Source organism: Schistocerca piceifrons, chromosome 1, assembly GCF_021461385.2.
Source record: "Schistocerca piceifrons isolate TAMUIC-IGC-003096 chromosome 1, iqSchPice1.1, whole genome shotgun sequence".
NCBI lineage: Eukaryota > Metazoa > Arthropoda > Insecta > Orthoptera > Acrididae > Schistocerca > Schistocerca piceifrons.
The window spans coordinates 233,739,892-233,759,282 of NC_060138.1; the positions used below are offsets into that span (position 1 = coordinate 233,739,892).

Genomic DNA, 19,391 nt, shown 5'->3' on the forward strand with positions numbered 1-19,391 from the left:
TTAACTAATTCTCACTCCGAAATCTAAATCTGGTTGACTGAAAAGGGATTTGAACAGTCATCCTTATTAATGGGAATCAAGTGTGCTAACTACTGCACCACCTTGCTCAGTACCATAATCAATACTCATAAGTGCTGCAGATTGAAGAGAACATGGGATGTCAGTAGACAAGCGAGGGTACCCCAAATTCTATTTAAAATATATCACGCACTGCTGCTTGACAGTATGCAAGATTTCCTTAGTTGAATGAAACATGCCAGTTGTATGATTAACATCTACTATGAGACTACTCATCTATTTTTTATTGTGCTTCCCTGTAATGACAAAATTGTCTGAACTGTTTTGTTTGAAAAGCTAATAAAAAATATTGAATGAATGTTAGGAATATCTTGAATGTAATGTACTATCTACAATAAATAATTACTATTAAAAACAGTCTTGATCACGATTTATTTAACAAGGTGACCGGTTTCGACCACTACTGTGGTCATCTTCAGACCTATAAGTTGTATACAAAGCTCTAATTAGAGGGCTACATACATTAAACAGAATACATAAAGTTATAAAGCTATAAAACGATGAATTACCATTGAGTAGGAACCTCTTTCTGTTGGAGAATCACTGCTGGAGAAACCAGTGCACGTCTTACTATATATAATGGAGGCTCCATGTAATCTACATATCAACTTCATAGATAATATTTCATATATACGGACAACTACTTCGTATCATATTTGGGCAGCATGTAGTATACATGTTAGCTACAGATTATTGTAGCTTACTCTTTTCGTTTCAATAAAGACAAGTTGCTGCTCAATAATACATCGTCTGACGCCACAGTCTTTGCCATTCTATTTCGCAACGACTTCGTTGGAAAGAAGCCTGCTGCCACATCTTTGCACTGGGGTTTGTCCTCACCATGGCAACCACTAGTTCGACTATCGACTTTACAACAACTTCAGTGAAAAAAGCCTGCTGCTTCATCTTTGCAACGGCGTCTAACTTTACCGTAGCAACCAGTGGTTCCAAATGGTTCACTGACAGGCCTTGAGAGGGCAACCCATGTACTGCCAAACCGAAGTTCATTTTCCTACATATTTAAATATTTTTAACGCTTCTTAATTGACAATAGCTGTTTAATAAGCTAAGTTTAGTGTGTATTTATTTCTAATTCTTGACAATGTTCTTTTAACTAAGAAATTTTAAATTGTAATTCGACTTATAACTCATTGGTTAATAATGACATCATGCAGTCAGAAGTGGGTGGAGCCTCCATTATATATAGTAAGACGTGCACTGGTTTCTCCAGTAGTGATTCTCCAACAGAAAGAGGTTCCTACTCAATGGTAATTCAACGTTTTATAGCTTTATAACTTTACGTATTCTGTTTAATGTATGTAGCCCTCTAATTAGAGCTTTGTATACAACTCATAGGTCTGAAGATGACCACAGTAGTGGTCGAAACCGGTCACCTTGTTAAATAAATCGTGATCAAGACTGTTTTTAATAGTAATTATTTATAAGACACTGATCACTGCTGTTCCCATAATGCATTCAAAAGTAATTTATCTACAATAAGTTACTGATTTCTTATTGTGTTTTCCTTTTGTCATAGTTTAGAGCTGAATATTCCAAAACACACAATTTGCTGTTATTTCACGCTTGTCATATAACACCCCCATCCCCCCCCATCAAAATCTTTAATTCCAGGTTCTTAAATATTTCTTCTGCAGTAACGTATGTGTTAATACACAATGAAATGTGAAATCTAAGATGAACAATTAAAATCCAGTAGCAGAAACATAGTAAAATATTATTTAATAACAAATATTAAAAGTTACAACAAATGCTGCAATATAACAACACAATAAATAGAGAAAATACAGTAAAATTACATCTAAAATGATAGTAACATTTTCTAATTACAACTTGAAATCTGTGCTTAATTTTAAAATTACAATATCCAGCAATTACCCATAGTTTGTTGGCATTAAATACAATCTTGGGAAATATTCAGCTCAAAATTAATTTAAAAAAAAAGACATTTTTATACATGATCACAGCTTCAAGTGGATGTTGAAATGCTGCCATGAACCAGTTACTCACTGAAATGGCAGGTAATTTTTGCCCAACAATAAGATCTCTGCTCTAATTTTCCTTTTTGATCTTACTGGGATACATCTTGTGATGTCATAGACGGAGCAATTTGACTTCCCTGCGAACAAAAGCAAAATGTCATTCAACCACTCTTCTTGACTGTGTGAAAATTACATATTGATCTAAAGCACTACATGTCAGCAATCCATATGGAATTTAGTAGTAATAACTGGTTTAACACATTGTGACAATTATCCTTCTAAACCCTCAAACGAGTTGTTCTCTCTAGCACATTAACTTGCTAAATGTTAGTTCTGATAAAGACACCATAACAGGTCTTCTGCCTTGTCTACATGTGAGACATTCATGCTTGAACTCCACTGTCTGGCAATAATTAGCATGGCTCATTAGTCTAGTTAACTGCTTCATCTTCATGTATTGTGTGTCCACCACATCAAAGCTTCTCTGAAGTCATCTTTTATAATTAGATGCATTATCTTACTAATTAAATAATTTATCACTGGTAGATTTTGTTCTTTTATTAAAATCTTGATATCAAGTTTAAATTTAGTCGACTTGAAACAAGTCACAGGGAGTCTGTGATCTCTCAATTCACAGAAATAATGGGAGGAGGGGGAAAAAAGAGGGGGCAGATAACTTTTCCTATTAATATTCATTTTCTTTGTATGCCATATACTTGTCAATAAACAGTGCTTTGAAACCCATTGAATAATTTAAGCTCCCACTATATTATGGATTTTATTAAATTAGTTCAAACCTTTGTTACCGAAAATAAGGATGTGAAGAGGACACCATGACACTACAAAAATCTGGAAATGTTTTTTTATTTACACAATTATACAGTTATTACAATAATGCAAAGCCCAGACAGGAGTGTAACAATAGCAAAGGTTGGATCAAATTTCTCCATTATAACAAAGTGCTGTGTAGTTAGCACACAATCCCATTTTGCATGGCAAAAATTTTAGACACAGGTCAAAAAATACGAAGTGTATCTTTTAAATAATATTGTAAGACAAGTTCTCAAATTTAAAATTTTTGTGTTTTTGGTGTCTGCAACATAGAATTATTGACTGATGTATTTTTAGTATTTAGCAAAATATTTGAAAATTAATTATATAAAATTGAAGTTGCTTTACCACTCCCATCTCCTGAATATGCAGGCTAATCTCAAGAGGATTTTTATCTAGTTTTGACTAACACGTGCTTATAGCTCTTAGGGTTAGCAGTTTAGACCCCATGTTTACTTGGAATTTTTTTCTTGGTTTGGTCCATAATATCTCCTCGCAAAATATGGAAAGCAAAGTCTTTGCAGTAGAAGACATCTGTTTCATGGATTGAAGATGACCAAGTATTCAAAGCTCTAAGATCTGTATTTTAGAATCCTTACATACTACACATTTTTTATTGGTGTCCTCGGGGACACCCTATATAATTTATAAATATTTCATACAAATTGTATGATTATGATGAATTAAAGTTAACTTCTAGAAAGGGTGTCAGTAGCCAGCAAGTGAACAGTTGCCCTAACTTGAGAGGACAGCAGTGCCTCGAGAACACAGTAAGGTGGACCCAATTAGCATCTGGGGTGGCGGCCTAGTGGTACAGCATGTGGTTCGAAACCCGAAGGTTGTGGGAGCCAATTCAGACTGTGTCACTTTTTTTTCCACTCTGCCTTTTAATGTAGCATTAATGTCAGACTGCCAATTTATGCTTCCTAAGATTCACACTCTGCACTCTAATTCACTGCAAATTCCTTCAATGGGCAGTTAGTTCCTCAATTGTGAATTATCATAATAAATATGACCAACAATGAAAAGATATCGTCGTCCACCACCACCATCCATCCATCCATCCATTTATCCATCAATCACCACCACCCTCCTCATCCATCATCATGCATCAGACTTACAGTTTGAAATATTTTTAACCAATAACTTCTCTGCAGAGAATAACTGCATAGCGAAAAAACAAGTAAATTGCAAATTTAAGCATTTTATTATTTATGCTACAAATAAAACACACGACCCTGTGGTCAGTGCATCCACAGCTATGGTAATACATTCTGCAGTAAGAACTCTGCAAATGGCTGTAGTTTGAACTGATTTATTAAGGCAATACTGGTTTTGTAGCTTGTAGCTGTATCATCAGGTACAGATCTAAACAGCAATAAATGAACACTGATAGTGATTGAACCCATATACATCGAAGTAATACCAAAGCCATAATCACCTAATCATGAGAATAGATAAACACACAACTGTATTTACAAAAATTAAAATGTAGTTAACAACACAATCAAGAATACAGGTTCACCCTTCATAGTTAAAACCATAATGTCCGTAGGGCAGATAGTTGATGTAAACTTTGGGCAAGGTTGGTTGGTTGGTTTGGGGAAGGAGACCAGACAGCGTGGTCATCGGTCTCATCGGATTAGGGAAGGAAGTCGGCCGTGCCCTTTCAGAGGAACCATCCCGGCATTTGCCTGGAGTTTTGGGCAAGGGAACTGCTGTTTAACAAGGACATGTCTATAACCAAACAGCAAAGGTAGGATGCTTGATCAAAATAACATATAGGCGAAGCAAAAAGCAGAAGGCTTACGGCAAGTCACCACAACACACGGAGCCACCAACGTAAGCTGCAGCAACCACCAACGGCACAGCACGTGTGGAGCGAGTCCGTGAAAAAAAGTGTATGGCGCATGATTCAGTGCCTCGAATGGAACAGATAAACCAAAACCATGTGCCCATATTCTAAGTGCGCAATGAAATTTGGGACTTTGTTACTTCAATTTTGAAAAAATAACAGCAACAAAGCAAGCAGATACCATGTGTGTAATGAGTAGACATTCAATAACTATCCTGTTCATTTTCTGTTGTTTAGATATGCACCTGATGATGGGACTACAATTCATGAAAGCAGTAGTGCGTTAATAAAATTAGTTCAACTTACAGCTGTTTGTGGAGTTCTTGCCACAAAATTTATAAGTGAAACTTTTCCAAACAACTAATTCAGCAACTTTGCTTCGTTTAGACAAAGTAGTGCAGATGACTCAGCTTTCTGCCTTCCTTGAATGAAGCCCATATGTGGACACATCTGAGTGGCACAGTTAAGTAGTGTGCCATAAAGAGTCCACAACGAAACACTGTGGTAGTAAGTCTCGACGAAGCACATTAAGCTTCACAAGAGGACTGCTGTAATACGAACATATACGTGTGTATCGTGGTTTTTCTTATTTTTTCTTTTATTTGTGCCACCTCAGCTAGCCTCTGATACATGTTGAATCTCTCTAAAACAAACAAAAACACACACTCACACGCTGCTAACTCTTTAATATTTACATTAGTTGTAAACGTATTACAGCACAACATGCAGTATTGCCATGAGATGTCACTCCAAATGCCAATTTAATATGGGCCACACAGCATTCATGCCTCCAGCCAAATTTCCTGGTGTGTGCCACTTACATCATGTCAACTTACATGAAAGTGATAATGTTCAATTACTTAACATTGTTCTCTGAAATTTATTCATAACTACACAGAGGCCCATACACAAAATACGCTATGCCACACAAGTTATCTGGCCTTAGATACATAACGCTGCATGTGCAAAGCTAGTCTGGGTCACTAGTATTCTATGAACTATTCATTATGGTGTCACTCTGATAACTTTTATATAAATTATTTTCATATGAAGAAGTGTTTTACGGATCAGTATCTACTGTGGGTTAGTAAAGAAACTTCAAGATACTGTGTTCATGTTAGACAACAAAAGCAGATTGTGTATGCGAACAATGCACTGCAACCTTACTTTTAGAAAACTAACCACCAATGAAAAGATATAGCGTTATTTCATGCAGAATAGTGCAAAATTATACTCGATAGACACAAATCCAACACCCACCACAGTATATACCACCTAGTTCTGCAGATGAAGAGACTGAAAGAATGTATGACGAGATAAAACAAATTATTCAGATAGTTAAGGCAGAGGAGAACTTCATTGTGGTGGGTAACTGGAATTCTGTAGTAGGAAGAGAAAGAGAAGGAAAATTAAAGTATATTGATGAGGTAGGTACCAGGAATGAAAGATGAAAGCACTGGTAGAATTTTGCACAGTACATAATTTAATCTTCACTAGCACTTTGTTTAAGAATCATGAAAGAAGGTTGTACACATTGAACAGATGTTTTGTTATGCCTGTTGGTGACTCAACATCTCCGCTACATGGTGAGTAGAGAAGAGAATTCTGTTAACATTCAAATACACTATGTGATCAGAAGTATCCGAACACCTGGCTGAAAATGACTTAAAAATTCGTGGTGCCCTCCATAGGTAATGCTGGAATTCAATACGGTGTTTGCCCACCCTTAGCCATGATGACAGCTTCCATTCTTGCAGGCATACTTTCAATCAGGAGCTGGAAGGTTTCTTGCGGAACGGCAGCCCATTCTTCACAGAATGGTGCACAAGTCAGCGTTCCAAAACATCCCAAAGGTGTTCTATAGGATTCGGGTCAGGACTCTGTGCCAGCAGTGCATTACAGGGATGATGTTGTTGTTGTTGTTGTTGTTGTTGTTGTGTAACCACACTTCCAGGGCTGTGCATTATGAAAAGGTGCTCGATCGTGTTGAAAGATGTAATTGCCATCCCCAAATTGCTCTTCACCAGTGGGAAGCAAGAAGATGCTTAAAACATGAATGTAGGCCTGTGCTCTAATAGTGCCAGACAAAACAAGGGGTGCAAGCCCCCTCCATGAAGAACACAACCACACCATAACACCACTACCTCCAAATTTTCCCATTGGCATTATACATGCTGGCAGACGACGTTCAACGGGCATTCGCCACACCCACATCCAACCATTGGATTGCCACACTGTGTACTGTGATTCGTCACTCCATACAACGTTTTTCCACTGTTCAGTTATGCAACGTCTACACTCCTTACACCAATCGAGACGTTTGGCATTTACTGGTGTGATGTGTGGTTTATGAGCAGCTGTTCGACCATGAAATCCAAGTTTTCTCACCTCCAGTCTGTCATAGTACTTGCAGTGGATCCTGATGCAGTTTGGAATTCCTGTGTGATGGTCTGGATAGATGTCAGCCTATTACACATTATGACCCTCTTCAACTGTCGGCGATCTATCAGTCAACAGATGAGGTCGGCCTGTATGCTTTTGTGTTTCACATGTCGTTTCATGTTTCCACTTCACTATCACATCAGAAACAGTGGATCTAGGGGTACTTAAAAGGTGATGAAATCTCACACAGACGTATGACAAGTGACACCCAATCATCTGACCACATTCATAGTTAGTTCCGTGGAGCACCTATTCTGCTCTTTCACAATGTCTAATGACTACTGAGATTGCTGATATGGAGTACCTGGCAGTAGGTGACAGCACAAGGCACCTAGTAAGAAAAATGTATGGTTCGGGGAGAGGGGAGTCTGGATACTTTTGATCATGTATGTAATTTAGGTGTTAGGAAGTCTTTCGTGAAGATCTCTGTCTGGAGTGTAGCCTTGTAGGGAAGTGAAACATGGTTCATAAAAGTTCAGCCAAGAAGAAAATAAGAGCTATTAAAATGTGGTGCTAATGAAGAATACTGAAGATTACATGGGTAGATTGATGAACTATTGAGGAGGTATTGAGGCAGTACTGAATAGAATTAGGGTAAAAGTTGTGGCACTGCTTGACTAAAGGAAGGAATTGGCTGATAGGACAGATTCTGAGATATCAAGAAATTGTAAATTTAGTATTGGAGGGAAGTGAAGAGTAAAAACTGCAGAGGGAGACGAAGACAGGTACAGGAAGCAGGTTCAGAGATGAGGGTTGCAGTAGTTATTTCGAGACTAAAGAGGTTCGTGCAGGATAAAGTAGTGTGTATCACCCAAAGAGTGAGGATATGCTTGTCGTATGTGAGATGGTATGCACTATGGGAGGTGATAGCCACGCCAAATGAAGTTTTAATCCTGCTTACTTTTTAATTTAAAGTGCTTGTGAGTTTAAGAAGATGAAGCATTCAGTAATGAGTAGTTATGTAAGAATCAGTCTCATCTGTATTTGTCTCTCCATGCCCCCCCCCCCCCCCCCCCACACACACACACAGCCAAACCCTTTTCTTATGAGAGACATGGGACTCCACAGTATAAATGTTTTATTAGTTATGGTTACCAAAGTGTAGGCAGCAGACTAAGAAATGAAAAAAAATCAATGAGCTTTACTGAGTCAGCTGCCAACAACATCTGCTGGGAATTGGTAACAAAGGTAAAACTATCCAAGTCTAACATATAATAAGGTGTAAAAAGGAAGCAATAAGACAGAAAATCCTTACCTTTTGTAGCCTATTTAACTGATCCAATGAGTGTGGCAACAATGGTCTAACACTGTTTATTTCCATTGCTGTCAAATGCCCCAGAACTGCATGTGTGCCATCACTTTTAAAAAGGGCATCTACAGATGAGCGTAGCTTAGACATACGTAAATCCCAAATGTCCTGCAAAAAAAAAAGTAGATGTTATGTAAGAGTACAAAGCAAGTCATTCAAAGAAATGTTAATGAATGTGCTACAATACAGTGTCAAAGCCATATTGAAGACATTAGGATTTCAGAGCATATTTCTTTACGACAGTAATACAAAAGGAAAGAAAAGGTAAAATTAAAGCAACATTGGGAGGGGGGTGGGGGACACCTGACCACTGCGAGCAGGGCTCACACTCTGAGGATTCTGCACAACGTACACCGAGCAGCTAAAACATTATAACCACCGACCCACTATTGATATAAGCCCGCCCAGCACCATCTGGCGAGGAAAGACTGTTAGTCAGGCACATGAATGGTGCATGTAGTATCAGTGAGCGTGCTGTCTGTGTATAGAATGGGGAGGGTGTCATTTATCCGAGTTTGACTTAGGACAGATTGTGATGGCCCGAAACCTCAGCATGAACATTTCAGAAAATGCACAACTTGTCGGGTGTTCCAGGAGTGCTGTGATGAGAGTCTTTAACATGTGATGACACCAAGGTGAAAAGACGCCCAGATGTCAAGGGATTGGGCAGCCATCCCTCATTACAGATGTCGAACGTTGTAGGCTGGGCAGACTGGTAAAATAGGACAAGCAACAAACTGTGGCAAAACTAACATCAGACTTTAATGCTGGGCAGAGAATGTGTGTGTCTGAACACACAGTCCACCGAACACTCCTAATAATGGGTCTTCACAGCCAATGACCCACGCATGTGCCAATGTAAACACCATGACATCGGGAACTATGACTGAAATGGGCACACAACCACCGGCACTGGACAGTGGCAGTGTTGCATGATCTGATGATCATGTTACCTTCTTCATCATGTCAATGGGAGGGCACAATTATGTTGTTTTTCCAGGGCAACAGCTCCTGGACACCTGTACTACGGGATGGATATTAGCTGGTGGCAGCTCCATTATGCTCTGGGGACCATTCACCTGGGCATCCAGTGGAGCTCGTGCAAGGCACCTTGATGGTCAAGGAGTATTATACACTGTTTGCAGACCATGTACACCCCTTCACGGTGATCATGTTTCCTGATGGCAGTGGCATTCCTAAACAAGATAATGCATCACGTTACAAGGCCAGAAGTGCCATACAGTGGTTCAAGAAACACAGTGGCAATTTCTAGTTGATGTGCTGGCTCACCAACTCGCCAGATCTGAAAGTGGTCAAATACATCTCTGATGGAACTGAATGTGGCATCAGAGCTCATCAACCCCCTTCCCAGAATTTATGTGAATTAGCTCGTGTGCATGCAGATGTAGTGCCAAACCCATTCAGTGACCTACCAACACTTTCTTGCTTCCCTGTCATGATGGTCGCCACAATTATCCGCACAAAAGGTGGACATACAGGCTATTGGGTACGTGTAAATGTTCTGGCTGATCAGTGTATATGGATAGTTCATCTAGATGTTCTGATGAGTGAGTTCGTATCAAAATATGTGACATAAATGGCTGCATCTTTGGACAGCAGTGATTTAAAAGTTTACATTTTTAGCCTACTAAGGGACCGTAGACCTAGAAGTACCTGACAAATTTCAACCTATTACTTCTACCTATTCCAAAGAAAAAGGGTTCTTAACAAATGCACAGACAACAAAAAATTTATCCTATAAAACTTCAGTTTTACTGATTGAGATATGAAACCACAAAAAGACTGCTCTTTTCATGTAATAAAGGGCATGAAAAAGGAGAGAGGTAAGGTGAGTGAGAATCTATACATCTCGTGTTCTGAAAGCTGATCTCTCTAATCATTATCAGAATACATAGTCCTGGATACAACCTGCCTCAAAGTTTAAACTATTCTCAAGCAGTTTATCACTAAAATTTTAGATTTAATTAAAAAAGTAATAGAATTAAAACTCCATGTGGCATAGTAACAATGTTTCAGTTATGATCCAGGCATATGCCCACATTTCATAAGGTTTGTATTTCCTATGCCACTCGTGACACGTCTAGTTAGACTGCTTTATTTCTGTGCCATTTCTTCCTGACACTGACCCAGTCTCAAAGTTTCTTTATTAATCTATGTATCACCGAACAACAGAAGGCATACAACAAGAGAGTTTTGCCTGAAGGAAAAGCAATATTCCACTACCACATCCATGCTTGCATGAAGGCAAACATTATACTAAGAGAAATTTATAATGTCAGATATTATACTTGCATGCAGTTCTAGCACTGTGTTGCAATGATAAATACAGTGAGCTTTGTCAGTCACCCCGATTCCTGTCAGATCACCGAAATGAAGCGTTGTTGGGCTTGGCTAGAACTTGGATGGGTCACTGTCTGGGTCTGCCGAGTGCTGCTGACAAGCAGTGAATGCTGAGCCCTTGTGAAGCCAACTGGTGAGCTACCCCATAAATATAGCAGCACCAGGTGCAAAAACTGAATTGCCAGGAGAGCAGTTTGCTGACCACATGGCCCTCCGTACCCACAGCTGGTGATGCCTAAGGGCTGAGACTGGATGACACGGCAGCCAATCGGTAACGTTGGGCCTTCAAAGCCTGTTCAGATTGTGTTTTTTTTTTGTCTGTCACAGGACCACCTACATCCCTACTCTACAAGTCACACTTGAGTGCCTGGCAGAGGGTTTATCGAATCACTTTCACACGTTCTCTATTATTCCACTCCCGAACAATGTGTGGAAAAAATGAACATCAATAACTTTCCGTGTGAGCTACGATTTCCAGTATTTTATTATGATGATTGTTTCCCCCTATGTAGGTCGGTGTCAACAAAATATTATTGCATTCGGAGGAGACAGTCGATGATTGAAATTTCGCAAGAAGATCCTGCCACAACAAAAAACATCTGTTTTAATAATTTCCACCCCAAATCCTGTATCATGTCAATGACACTCTCTCCTGTTTGACAAAATGTGCTGCTCTTTTTGAACTTTTTCAATGAACACCATTAATCCTATCTGGTAAGGAACCCACACCTCACAGCAATACTACAAAAGAGAATGAAGAAGCATAGTGTAGGCTCTCTCTTTAGTACATCTGTTAGATGTTCTAAATGTTCTGTCAGTAAAAGACAGTCTTTGGTTTGCCTTCCCCATGGCATTTATCTATTCTTTCTAATTTAAGCTGTTCTTAATTGTAAATTCCTAGGTATTTAGTTGAATTTACGGCCTTCAGACTCGACACACACCTTGCCTAGGTGTCAGAGGGGCATCATGTACTTTGATGATGAAGTCCCATGCTCCGTGACAGAGTGTAGGGGAACAATGCGGGAGACTCATAAGGTCCTAGTGGAGGTGGTTTGCCACTGCCTTCCTCAGACCGTAAAGGGGATGAATGATTATGTTGAAGACGACAATACCACCCAGTCCTCAAAAGGCAAGGAAAATCCCTGATCTTTCGGGAAATCGAACCCGGGACCTGTGATTGGGAAGCGAGAACGTTACCGCGAGAAGTGGACTCGTACTTTGTTGCAATATTATGAAACAAGCTCTCTCCAAACACAACTGACAAACTGGGAATCCCTACCAATCGACAAGCAGATTAAGAACATCTAGAGAGCAATTTCTGCAAAATACCCAGATCCAAGGGCTGTGTATTACTGACACTTGCAGATTTAGTTTTCAAGGATTTTGACAAAGATGGTCATCACTTTTTCCGAAGCCCTGAAAAATCCTCCTTTATGGAATAGATGGCACACCGAGCGAATCACTAAAACACACACACACACACACACACACACACACACACACACACACACACACACACACACACACACACACTTTTTTAACTTAGGTGCCATTGTTGAAATCAGTGCACATACCATTTGCTATAATGAAGAATAAAATGTCAATGAGGTTAACATCAAGTTACCTAATAAGCAGTACCTCACTATATTAAAAAGCTGTATAAATCTGCTATGCTCTCTTTGCGAGGCACCATCTCGGTATTTGTCAGAGCTCACTTGGGGAAACCACACAAAACTGAAATATCTATAACATGAAAGACACACAAACCCTATGAAGCATATATCATATATAACACAGGCTCAGGCTCTGTTGCTAAGAGGAAATGACGCTTATCGGCCTGATTTCAGATGTCTTTCTTGTCAACAAGACAACACGTTTTAGTGGCAGGTAATTTAATATCTGGATTACTAACTCACAAAAATGAATATCGCAAATCAGCTATCGTAAAATTAAAAAAACTGGTAATATTTTAGAGGTAACTGTAACAGAGGAGTGAGGACTGTGCACAAAATTTCTAAACATGGCAATTGTTATCACGCTATGTATTTTAGGTCTGCTACATTTGACTGAAGAAATAGAGAACGAACCTTTATAACTGTACGGATTTCTTCCGCTTGTGGTATGTCATCGCTCGCTGCACCTAGCAACAGGTGGCTCTCCACCATATAATGTTCACTTGGCATTCTAGTAAACAACCTGAAATTCGAAATGAGTTACATGAATGTCATGCTACTTGATTTAGTCATGCGGATACAAAATATCTGACGTATAAAAACTTGTCCAACCTTGACTGGCTTTCCTGATCTTTTACTTCTTGAAGATTTTCCAAGTTCATCCAGTCTGGAGCAATGATACGACATTTCTGCCTTTGCTTTAGATTTAAAGCCATCCATATAGGCACATTAACGGGCAGTCCAGCACGGAAAGGTCCTATCTGTCCCGATATCAGGTGTATTCTATCAAAGTTAAAGTTTGGAACAATGCTCACCATTCGTTTCTCTGCTAGGAACTCTACTTCAGCTGGATCCATACTTTCTTAAGTGTTATTTAGATATGTCATTAAAGTTCCCTCCAAACAATTCATAACAAAGATGTTGAGAAGGAAGTACATACTTCTCCTGCTGCCTGTATGTTTCCTTGTGTATCTTTGGAAATGGATGGCCAGCAGAAACTCAAGTATCGATTTGTATATTTGATTTCGTTCCATTCAACAAATTATGCCTAGCACTAATCTATTCCATAATTATGATAATTGCTTCTAGGTTGCTTTATATATGAAGTTAGGAAAAACAAATCACTACTCCTCCTCCCGTGCAGCTCCGCTTTTTTTTCATCTAATACTTTAAAAAAAGAGTATCTATAACTTTACACAGATCACTCACGGGGGTGAAAGCTATATGGGCGAAGAGGCAACAAGCCATATAGTTCCATTCCAGACCACTAGAGGCGCTATGGGTCAAACGAAGCTGGAATTGACCAATGAGAGCTGTCTCAACTCCAATGGTCCAATGGCGGTTGTTTTGAAATACTCTATCGTCTTGCTCTGCGCTGAAGCCTGTGGTCCTCGGTTACAGTCGTCTTTGTATTTGTTTCATATTTACATACTACTCATCTTCATCATAAACAGATTTTTTACTTTGAATCCATAAAGCTCACTGTGGAATTGAAGAAATTTCCTGCTGAAAAATGTCCACAATTAACTGTAAAGTAAGACATTTAATTTTTCATTAAGTAATCTAGTAGCTTATAAATGAAATGTATTCTCTTCTATCGTGAATTAAGCAGTGTGGTTTCCGTTTGTTTATTTAAATAACTTTGATATGTCTGTAGTAGTTTTATTTAATGAAGACGTTTATGTTTTTTTCAGAATATTCAACACAACAAATTGACGTTGAAATACTCCTGCAAGTTCCCCGGCTGTTCATCTGGCTATTATGTGGGTTCAACGGAGAAAATTTGCAACAAGCATTTCTAGAGGTTTCCAAAACAATCTCAAGAGTTGCTTCTAAAGTGGAAGAGTGTTTGTAAACTGTCACCAGATGTGAACTGTGCTTCTTATTTTGTTTGTGAAGAACATTTTTTCGAAGAAGATTTTATGAATAAAAGTAGGCATAGGCTAAACAGGGGTGTGTTTCCAAAACATGTGACAGGTGTTCCTTGTGAAATTGCCAAAATCGGTAGTGAATCAGGTGACACTGTTGTTAATAGCGAATTGGGCCTACCAAACACTAGTGGTGCTATGGCAACTGTTCAATTTACAGCTGCTAATACCAGAAGTGAAACTGGAGTTAATGAACTACAAAACCTTAATTGTGCTGTGGGAGGTAGTTCTCATGTAGGTGTTTGTACCAGAAGTGGATCAGGTGAAACTGTTGTTGTTAGTGAATTAGACTTACCAAGCACTAGTGGTACCATGGAAAATCTTTATTATACAGGTGCCAATACCAGAGGTGAAACTGGTGTTAGAGAATTACCTAGCACTAGTTGTGCTGCGCAGAGTAATTCATTGAGTGCTGCACCTCTTAAATTTTTTATTCCCCCTCAAAATGAATCTGCAGATAGTGAGTACACATTCTTATCTGAAACATTTTGCAATGAGGAAAGTGGTGTTTTAGGTACAGGGTCTCAAAAGCAGACTTAACTCCAACAAAATCAAAAATGTACAAGACTCATAGGAATACTCTAACAAGGCTATCAAAACTGAAAGCAAAGCTACATCATGAAAAATCAGAACTGAAAGCACTTAAAGATTTATTTGACAGCAATACTTTCTCTGTCATAGAATCTAATTTAAATTCTGTTGCCAAAGATTTCATAAACAGCCAATTACGAAATGCTCATCGATCAGCAAATGCAAGGCGATGGACACTCGAGGACACAGTATTTGCTTTACCCTTATACAGACGAAGTCCCCTCCTATACAAATATTTGTCAGTTCATTTTTATCTTCCTTCTGTGAGGCATCTGGAATGTCTGTTGTCTTCTATACCTTTTGAACCAGGATTGAATACTTCGGTCATGAATGTAATGAAAGCAGAAGTTGAAGTAATGAAAAACAGTTAAAAATATTGTGCTTTGTTGTTTGATGAAATGTCTTTAGAAAGAGGGTTGTATTATAGTGCAAGCAAACAAGAAATTTCAGGGTTTCAAGATTTAGGGCATTTAGGGAGTTCAAATGTTCATACAAATCATGCATTAGTTTTCATGGTTAGAGGCATACATAACAGCTGGAAGCAGGTTGTTGCTTATTATTTCACTCACACCTCAGTTTCAAGTATGACTTTAAAAAGTCTTATTAACTATGTCATAAGACAATTGCAAGAAATAGGGCTAAAGGTAGTTTGTACAGTTTGTGACCAGGGCGCAACCAACCAGAGAGCACTGAAGGAACTCTGCTGTGAGAAATCTACTGAGTCCAGTCCATTTCATTTTGTAGTCAGAGATGAACCTGTTGCAGCCATTTATGATGTCCCACATCTATTAAAAATACTAGAAATGCTCTGCTAGGAAATAAAATAAGTATGGGTTTAAAACAGAGGCCAGTTTTGAATATATTCACAGGGCTTTTCTTCTGGATCAGCAGAAGATGTTTAAGACATTGCCAAAACTACATAGGAATCATTTTGAATTAAAGGACTCTTTTACTAAAATGAAAGTCAAGGTAGCTGCAACCCAGCTTAGTCATACAGTTGCTGCAGTTATTGAAAATTATGTGGCATTTAATATCTTACCTGCTGAGGCAATATACACTGCAGAATTTGTTGAAAAGATGGAGTGTTTATTTGATTCACTGAACAGCTTCTATTGTTATCCACAAGATGGCAAGTCTTATATGTGTGCCCTCTCTGCAGAATCCCCACATATTGAAATGTGGTACAGTCTGTTACAGGAAACGGAAAATTGGAAAGTGTTGGAGCTAGGCACAGGGTGAGATAAGACAAATATGTTCAGTTTCATAAGTGGGTGGCAAACTACAATAAGATCACTGATGTTCATTTGGAACAGATTAAAAAAAATGGCTTTAATTTTTTAAGCATGAGGGCTTTCAATCAAGACCCAGTGGAGAATGTATTTTGTTGTGTGAGGCAGCATGGTGTTCCAAACACTAACCCAACTTGCTTTCAGTTCAAAGCAGTATTGAAAACAGTTATAGTCAATAACATGTCCTTACCTACAAAGTCACTAGGTAATTGTGAGGGTGATAGATGCATGCCATTAAGCAATTTAAGGCAATTTTTGGGAGCTAGTGATGACAACTTTCTTGACCCCACAATAGACCATTCCGTTATAAATCAAAGTGCTTTACATTGTGCCCTTGCTGATAATGAAGCTGCTGCTGGTAGTGGTGGGGCTGATGTAAGAAATGACAGACAAGCACTAGCATATATAGCTGGTTACATTCTATGAAAGATGGGTGTAACACCTGAAACCAACTGTGGTGACTGTAAAACAACTCTGTTCTTACAAACACCCACAGAGCATCATTGATTTACAAGTTTCAAAGAATATGATGCTTTAAACCCAAAATTATTGTATGCTAGTGACAGCTTAATGTCCTTTGTAGCAAATGTTCATAGTCAGTTGTATGCATTCTTAGATAAATGTGGACACCAGGAACAATTGGAAAATACATTCTATTCACTGTTTAAGTTTTCAGAGGAAATAACATTTTGCAAGGCTCATTTTTCTGAACAGTATATATTAAGACAATGTACACTCCTGGAAATTGAAATAAGAACACCGTGAATTCATTGTCCCAGGAAGGGGAAACTTTATTGACACATTCCTGGGGTCAGATACGTCACATGATCACACTGACAGAACCACAGGCACATAGACACAGGCAACAGAGCATGCACAATGTCGGCACTAGTACAGTGTATATCCATCTTTCACAGCAATGCAGGCTGCTATTCTCCCATGGAGATGATCATAGAGATGCTGGATGTAGTCCTGTGGAACGGCTTGCCATGCCATTTCCACCTGGCGCCTCAGTTGGACCAGCGTTCGTGCTGGACGTGCAGACCACGTGAGACGACGCTTCATCCAGTCCCAAACATGCTCAATGGGGGACAGATCCGGAGATCTTGCTGGCCAGGGTAGTTGACTTACACCTTCTAGAGCACGTTGGGTGGCACGGGATACATGCGGACGTGCATTGTCCTGTTGGAACAGCAAGTTCCTTTGCCGGTCTAGGAATGGTAGGACGATGGGTTCGATGACGCTTTGGATGTACCGTGCACTATTCAGTGTCCCCTCGACGATCACCGGTGGTGTACGGACAGTGTAGGAGATCGCTCCCCACACCATGATGCCGGGTGTTGGCCCTGTGTGCCTCGGTCGTATGCAGTCCTGATTGTGGCGCTCACCTGCACGGCGCCAAACACGCATACGACCATCATTGGCACCAAGGCAGAAGCGACTCTCATCGCTGAAGACGACATGTCTCCATTCGTCCCTCCATTCATGCCTGTCGCAACACCACTGGAGGCGGGCTGCACGATGTTGGGGCGTGAGCGGAAGACGGCCTAACGGTGTGCGGGACCGTAGCCCAGCTTCATGGAGACGGTTGCGAATGGTCCTCGCCGATACCCCAGGAGCAACAGTGTCCCTAATTTGCTGGGAAGTGGCGGTGCGGTCCCCTACGGCACTGCGTAGGATCCTACGGTCTTGGCGTGCATCCGTGCGTCGCTGCGGTCCGGTCCCAGGTCGACGGGCACGTGCACCTTCCGCCGACCACTGGCGACAACATTGATGTACTGTGGAGACCTCACGCCCCACGTGTGGAACAATTCGGCGGTACGTCCACCCGGCCTCCCGCATGCCCACTATACGCCCTCGCTCAAAGTCCGTCAACTGCACATACGGTTCACGTCCACACTGTCGCGGCATGCTACCAGTGTTAAAGACTGCGATGGAGCTCTGTATGCCACGGCAAACTGGCTGACACTGACGGCAGCGGTGCACAAATGCTGCGCAGCTAGCGCCATTCGACGGCCAACACCGCGGTTCCTGGTGTGTCCGCTGTGCCGTGCGTGTGATCATTGCTTGTACAGCCCTCTCGCAGTGTCCGGAGCAAGTATGGTGAGTCTGACACACCGGTGTCAATGTGTTCTTTTTTCCATTTCCAGGAGTGTATATCTCTATTGATTTACAAGTATGTGAAGGATTGGAAACACACCATCAGTAATAAAAGACTTGATATTGTTAAAGACAAATTCAGTAAATGGTTTAAAGCATTATAACAGTTAAAAGAAAATTTTTCTTGTGTGCTTGAGAAATAAAAAGTAAGTTTTGTTTTTCACTGTTTTTATCCACCTTTCCTGCTTTTGGTACTTGGTATTGATGTTTTCTTTTTTGTGTTAAAGCATTTACAGTAGTAAGATGTAGGAACCTTTTCAAGAAATTAATAGTCAGTAGTTCAAGTTTGCTGGGCAGTTACTCAGAACTTATAGTCCTGAAACATATTTGTAACAAATTTTAGAATTCTTCATTAATTAATACTGTGATAAATATATTTGATTGAACCTCTTTAACTGCTGCTTATTCTCTTAATAATAGGCTTTTTTTCTTCATTGATCCAGCAGCTTGTATGACGTAAAAATTATGACACTATTCAGGAATATTAGTAGTCCAGTTTAGCTGCTACAATGTTATTTTTCTACTACAAGCTTGTTTCGACTTACTCTCAGTTTCAAGTGTTGCATTTGGTTCCTATGAGCCATAAAACATGCTAGAGCTTTTACATGTTGATAGATAACAATATAAGCATGTCAATTTAAAAGTCTATTTTTGACGTTTGTGCCTGACAGTCGCTGCTCCTATCACGTTTTCTTGTCTGTCAGACGCAAACGTCAAAAATAGACTGAAAATATTACTGAATAAGTTTCTCTCTGCTGTAGTACAGTGTGCTATAGCTGTGTTTCAATTATTTTATTATGATGCCAGCCACAATTATTACATAGGACGCCCAGAAAAATAAGGTAATAGAATTAAAATAAAAATAAAAACCTAC

At 39.6% G+C, this 19,391-nt stretch overlaps 1 protein-coding gene across 1 annotated transcript; it reads right to left on the bottom strand.

Annotated features, from left to right (window-relative positions):
• Positions 1 to 1,797: 1,797 nt before the first annotated feature.
• LOC124797280 (probable DNA replication complex GINS protein PSF2) lies at positions 1,798 to 13,495 on the bottom strand. Its single transcript, XM_047260774.1, has 4 exons — positions 13,162 to 13,495; positions 12,964 to 13,072; positions 8,462 to 8,623; positions 1,798 to 2,215 (listed from the first exon to the last, which is right to left on the bottom strand). The coding sequence occupies exons 1-4, from the start codon at positions 13,404 to 13,406 to the stop codon at positions 2,168 to 2,170; spliced, it is 564 nt and encodes a 187-aa protein (XP_047116730.1). The 5' UTR covers positions 13,407 to 13,495; the 3' UTR covers positions 1,798 to 2,167.
• Positions 13,496 to 19,391: the final 5,896 nt, after the last annotated feature.

Excerpts from the sequence above, each read along its gene's own strand:
- LOC124797280 (XM_047260774.1), bottom strand. The coding sequence starts at position 13,406 with ATGGATCCAGCTGAAGTAGAGTTCCTAGCAGAGAAACGAATGGTGAGC. Across the intron at positions 13,073-13,161 it reads GATCAGGAAAGCCAGTCAAG|GTTGTTTACTAGAATGCCAA; the intron begins GTTGGACAAGTT and ends TTCGAATTTCAG. Across the intron at positions 8,624-12,963 it reads AAATCCGTACAGTTATAAAG|GACATTTGGGATTTACGTAT; the intron begins GTTCGTTCTCTA and ends TTTTTTTTGCAG.